The sequence below is a fragment of the Ictidomys tridecemlineatus genome, chromosome 16 (genome assembly GCF_052094955.1).
Source record: "Ictidomys tridecemlineatus isolate mIctTri1 chromosome 16, mIctTri1.hap1, whole genome shotgun sequence".
NCBI classification, from domain to species: domain Eukaryota; kingdom Metazoa; phylum Chordata; class Mammalia; order Rodentia; family Sciuridae; genus Ictidomys; species Ictidomys tridecemlineatus.
In genome coordinates, this window is record NC_135492.1 from 36354084 (window position 1) to 36360083 (window position 6000).

At 66.7% G+C, this 6000-nt stretch overlaps 1 protein-coding gene across 2 annotated transcripts in view; it reads left to right on the forward strand.

Moving 5' to 3' along the window:
• The window catches only part of Plxna1 (plexin A1), a 44621-nt gene extending 38929 nt beyond the window's left edge, over nt 1-5692 (forward strand). For both annotated transcript variants that reach the window (XM_078033884.1, XM_078033886.1), the window contains exons 30-32: nt 582-794; nt 1289-1439; nt 2739-5692. In XM_078033884.1, coding sequence (XP_077890010.1) covers nt 582-794; nt 1289-1439; nt 2739-2834 — 460 coding nt within the window. In that variant the 3' untranslated portion in view covers nt 2835-5692. The remainder of the gene's footprint in view (nt 1-581; nt 795-1288; nt 1440-2738) is intronic.
• The last annotated feature ends 308 nt before the right edge of the window (nt 5693-6000 follow it).

The following is a 6000-nucleotide window of genomic DNA, read 5'->3' on the forward strand; positions in this document are numbered from 1 at the left end:
CGCAGGACAGCCCTGCAGTGTGGAGCATCCTGCATCCACGCCAGCCAGAGTGGTGGCCGCAGCCTGGGGCTGCTGAGCACTTGGTGTGTGCCTGGGGCCACCAACCCGTTTTCAGCGTCATTCGATTACGCGTAGCCACACACAGCCCCTGGGTGGCCCGGCTGGTGGCAGTCTTTGAGGTGGTGTTGTAGGCGGAGGGCAGAGTGTGTCCTGCACTGGAGCCAAGTGGTGGGTCCCCAGCCAGGAGCAGGGGTGCAGGCCAAGCACACAGCCCCTGGGAAAGCCACTGTGTTGCAATGGGCCTGCACGTCCACCTGTAAGTGACCACATGTGCATGACCACGATGGTGACGAATGCACATCTGAGCACCCAGTTAGGCTCTGGGAGGCACCAGGTGGTGGGCACTCTGGCAGGCACCAGCTGGTCCACTCTGGACCTCTGTTTCCTCATCTGCTTTGAACTCCACACTGTCCCTGGAGGTCAGAGTTGGGAGGGCCACGAGATGGCTGGCCGGTCCCTTCCCTGTGCCGTTCAGGGGGGCGGCCCAGCTGACCGGGAGCCCCGTGCCTGCTCGCCCGCAGCCTGCCCCTGCGCTTCTGGGTGAACGTGATCAAGAACCCGCAGTTTGTGTTCGACATCCACAAGAACAGCATCACGGACGCCTGTCTGTCCGTCGTGGCCCAGACTTTCATGGACTCCTGCTCCACGTCGGAGCACAAGCTGGGCAAGGACTCGCCCTCCAACAAGCTGCTCTACGCCAAGGACATCCCCAACTACAAGAGCTGGGTGGAGAGGTGGGCAACCGGGCCCTTGGGGGCGGGGCTTGGGCCTTGGGGTGGGGCTTGGCCTTGGGGGAGGGCCTTGGGTCTTGGGGGCGGGGCTTGAGTCTTAGGGGCGGGGCTTGGCCTTGGGGCAGGCCTTGGGGTAGGGCTTGGCTTTGGGGGCGGGGCTTGGGCCTTGAGGGTGGGGCTTGGGCCTGGGGGTGGGGCTTGGCCTTGGGGGCGGGCCTTGGGTCTTGGGGGCGGGGCTTGGACTTGGGGCGGGACTTGGGTCTTGGGGGCAGGGCTTGGGCCTTGGGGTAGGTCTTGGGGCGGGGCTTGGCCTTGGGGGAGGGCCTTGGGTCTTGGGGGCGGGGCTTGTGTCTTAGGGGCAGGGCTTGGCCTTGAGGCGGGGTTTGGGCCTTGGGGGCGGGGCTTGGGCCTTGGGTGCGGGGTTTAGGCCTTGGGGGCGGGGCTTGGGCCCTGGGGGCTGGGACCCTCTCATTCACTTGCCCCACCACCTCTGGAAGGTACTATGCTGACATCGCCAAGATGCCCACCATCAGTGACCAGGACATGAGCGCGTACCTGGCGGAGCAGTCGCGGCTGCACCTGAGCCAGTTCAACAGCATGAGCGCCCTGCACGAGATCTACTCCTACATCACCAAGTACAAGGACGAGGTGAGCCGCGCGCCCTGCACCCCGCATCTCAGCCCTCCAGGCCCCCCCACCCGTGGCCCCCCAGCAGCCCTAGTGCCCTGTGGCGGGAGGGGACCATGCCAGGGAGCAGGAGGTCTGGGCTCGCCACAGCTCGGGCAGCACTGGTCCCAGCGGGGACACACAGGGCAGGGAGCCTGGGAGACCGGGTGGCGTGGCCTTCGCAGCCGGAGAATGTGGGTCCCTCCTGACACTCCTGCAAGTCACTGGATGTCACTGGGCTCGGTGGACATCCCCGAGTTGGAGGACTGTCCCCTGGGATGCATCTGATGGGCACACAGGACCCCAGGACAGGACAGGGCAGCCTGTGCCCAGGCACTGGGTTCCATGGGAGGCCACGGGACTGAACCAGGGGCAGCAAGACGAGGCCACCCCTGGTGGGCAGCTGGGGGGCTCAGGCTTGGCCGCAGAGAGCAGGTGAGCCCTGTTGGGTTCCGAGCCGCGACGCAGGTGCATTGTGGGGGGAGGGCACAGGCTGGCTGCCCACAGAGGTGGCAGAGGCCACCCCGGAAGGCGTGGGTCTGGGACCTGGGGTCAGGGTCTTTGGGTGTGGGGAGCTGCAGGCTCAGCCCCCCGCTGGGTCCCAGGTCACCCGCCACAGAGGGGCCTTCAGGCTGAGGCTCAGAGAGGGTGGCCAGGGGCATGTCTCGGGCAGCAGAGGGGACAGGCCGAGCCCTGGGCTCCCACGTGAGACTCCTGAGAGGTGGGGAGTCCTCGAGCAGGTGACCTGAGAGCCAGGGGTCGCAGGTGACCTCCACAGTGCCAAAGGGCAGAGTGGGACAGAGGGGCTCTGCTGTGACACCCCAGGAGGGGACGGAGCCTGCCGTGTGGGTGGGGGTCCAGGGCTGCCCAGGCTGCAGCCTGCTCCCCGCAGCCGGGAACAGAGGGCCCCCTGGCGTCTGCTCTGAGCTGCTGTGGACAGGGTGCTGTCAGATGGGCCAGGAGTGGCCAGAGGGGCCCTGGTGGCACACGCAGAGGCCGGTCACCTAGTGTGACTGCTGCTGCCCCACCCGAGGGGCGGCCAGTCCCGCCCCTAACCCTGACCCTGACCCCAACCCAGACCTGGACTCTGACCCTGATCCTGATTCTGCCCTGACCTTGACCCTGACCCTGACCCTGACCCCAACCTGGACTGACCCTGACCTTGACCCTGACCCTGACCCTGACCTTGAGCCTGATCCTGATCCTGACCCCAACCCGGACTCTGACTCTGACCCTGACCTTGACTCTGACCCTGACCTTGACCTTGACCCTGACCTGCAGATCCTGGCGGCCCTGGAGAAGGATGAGCAGGCGCGGCGGCAGCGGCTGCGGAGCAAGCTGGAGCAGGTGGTGGACACGATGGCCCTGAGCAGCTGAGCCCAGCTGGTGACCGCCGGCAGGAGCGGAGGAGAGGGCTCTGGCGTGGGGACGGGGGGACAGCCCTGGCCCAGCTGCGGAGCGCCAGGGCGCGGGCCCCCCCCTGCTTCCTGGGGCCGCTTTCCTGGGTGTGGAAGTGACGGTGCCCACCGCGCCACCTCTGTGCCCGGGCTGCCCGCCCCGGGGCCCTGCCCAGGGACCTGGGCCTCCTGGCAAGCGCTGCCCAGTGGCCTTCGTGGGAGAATGAGGTGGCCTCTGAGTGGCCGTGGTCCGAGGCCGAGCCCTCCAGGACGAGGGGCGGCCAGCCTGGCCCACTGCGGAAGGACAGGACGGGGGCTGCCACCCGCGCGCAGAGTCTGGGGGTCCCCGGGACCTGGTGGAGGCCCGAGGAGGAGCGAGGCCCCGCGGCCTCCACGCCCAGCCGAGCCTGCTGCCCACGGCCAAGGTCAGATTCACCGCGTGCTGTGCGCGGCCGAGCCGGAGGGCCACGTCCACCTGCCCTGCAGAGAGGCCGTCCCCTCCCATGGAGGGGGCGCCACTCCCAGCCCCCGAGTGACTGGCGGACTAGGCGACCCCTCTCTGTCCTCAGGACCGTGCCTCTGGGAGCCACCGGGCTGGGGCTCCGGTCACAGGGCGCATGCTCCCGTTATTTATTCCCCTCCAGCCCTGCTCCGGCGCCGGCTCCCGGCCACCCACAGGGTGGGCTCCCGGAGGCAGCAGGCCATGGCCTCCGGCCTCCCTCTTCGGCCTCCCTCTGTGGCCTCCATCTGCGGCCTCCCTCTGTGGCCTCCATCTGCGGCCTCCCTCTTCGGCCTCCCTCTGCGGCCTCCCTGCCCCAGCCCCCACCAAGCAGCTTCCAGTCCGGCTCTCAGCAGCACCTGGCCCCTCCGGAGCCATCGGACACCCGGGGACCGATTTGATTTTGCAGCCAGAAACCCTGCTGCATCTGTTGGGGGAGCCCCAGGGCCACCCCGCGGCCTGGGTCCCCTCAGGCCCGAGGGACTGGAGGCCGGCCGCGGCCCGCCCATGCCCTCCGTGAGCGACGGGACGAGTTGGGTGACAGACCTGTACATATATATATCTCTGTCTGTATATATATATGTGGCCCCACCCGTGGGGCAGGGCCGTCCACGGAGAGGACCCCACCGGGTCCCAGGAACAACTTGGAAGAAACATCAGGGCGGTGGGGGAGGTGGCCCAGGTGGCCCAGGTCCCCGGGGGACAGGCCGCCCGCCACCCCGGGCCCCGGTTTGCATGAACGTGTAGCGTGTAGTCTGCGTTGAGCTTCCCAAACTGCAAGTGTTGAACATAGAGGTGGTTAGAGACCCGCGTTTCCTTTGCAATGTTAATTTGACTTTTTTGAGAGGGATCTGTCCCTTGGTCACAAACCCACAGCGGCCAAGCGGCCCGTCCCACCCCCCAGGCTCCACTTTTTCGATGGTACTGAAGATTCTCACGGACCCTAAGGGACAGCTAACTGTGGCCAGACCCACCCCGGGCACCGGGGACGCGCAGGCCCCGCACCCCCTTGGGCTGCCACCTCGGTGTCCCCTCCCCTCCTAAGCAGCGTGAGCCAGTGGACATCAGGTCGGAAGCCGCCCCCCCCCCGCCCCCCGGGGGTCGGTGACAAGAGGGTGAACTTCTGTCTCAGGGAGACCCCCACCCCACTGGGTCCCCTCCTCCCTCCCGGCTCGTGCCCGGGCCTCCGTGTCCCCCAAGTCTTCCCTGGACGCTGGCTCCAGACCAGAGTCCCCAGTTCTTCCAGTTCTGCCCCAGCCGCGGGGTCCTAGCTCCGTGTCACCTTCGGTCCCCCGGTCCCCTCCCGCCCTCCACCTTGGGGCACCCCGCGGAGCTGGGCCGTCCCCCAGCTGCCAGGCTGCCCCGGGCCCAGGTGGCCGTTGGGGACGGGCCAGCCGGGCGACACCTGCACTTTAGCGTATCTGTTTACAAGCGATCGGTCCAGCCCATGTCCCCGAGCTGTCCCCAGAATGGCAGCCCGGGGTCCCCGGGCCGCCCCTTCCTGCCGGGCCTCGCACGTGGGCCTGTGGCCTCTCCTCCTGTAGTTGTCCTGGGCCCCGGCACCACGGGTCACCTCCCAGGGACTCTGACCCAGCTCTGGAGAGGGGACAGGTGGGTGGTGGCCCCGTGGTGACGTGTCCCCGAGTTGAATACCCGTTTTGCCTCTGGGGAACCGACCCCAGCCACACTCCAGCGCGACCTGGCGGGAGGGACCTGCAAGGCCACCTGCTGCTCAGAGCCCCGCCCACCCCACCCGGCTCCCCACCGTCCCCCACCCCGGGGTGCCCACGCGCAGGCCTGTCCCCGGCCCTTGATATACCTCGAGCTCGTCAGCACTGCCCGGCCACCTGGCCCGTGTCCCCTGCACCCAAGGGGACACGTGGACGAGGGGCCCAGGGTGCCCGGGACACCTGGCATCGAGTCCCAGGCACAGGCCCTGCCACCCTGCCACCCTGCCCTGGTCCCCCCCGGTTTCCCTCGCTGAGGTCCCTGTCCCCATTTGTCCCCAAGTTCTGGATCTGATGGCTCACGCCGTTGGTGCTACCCAAGCTAGAGTAGATATATTTAGAGAGAGAGAGAGCTATTTTTAAGACGACGCCCACAACTAGCTGTCCCTTAACGCCACCGCAGAAGCCCCCACCCCACCCAAAAGAAGAAGGGTCCCTTGGGCGGCCGAGGTGACCGGCCCTCGGCCCTGGCTTCTCTAGAAGCAGCATCGCTGACTGGTACTCAGCCCTCGGGTGTGTAAATATCCGCCTATTTCCTATTTTCCTGTTCTTCAAATTTAGTACTTGTAAATACACACACATTAAGGAGAGATTAAACATTTTTGCTAAAAACTCCTGGCTGCGGGTTTTTCCTTCCCTGTGGACATGTGGCCGGAGGTAGGGGTAGCTGCAGAAGGGCAGGCATCGGGAGGCCCCCTGGAGTCCCTCGGAGCTGGACTTCCCAGGCTCAGAACCTAACAGGAGCACAGACTTTAGCAGCTCGGGAGGCTGAGGAAGGAGGATCGCAGGGTAGAGGCCAGCCTCAGCCACTTAGCAAGCGAGGCCCTGAGCCACTCAGGGAGACCCTGTTTCCAAAAAAATGCATAGATAAAGGGCTGGGGACAAAGCTCAGTGGTTAAGTGCCTAGGACCGTCCTCCAA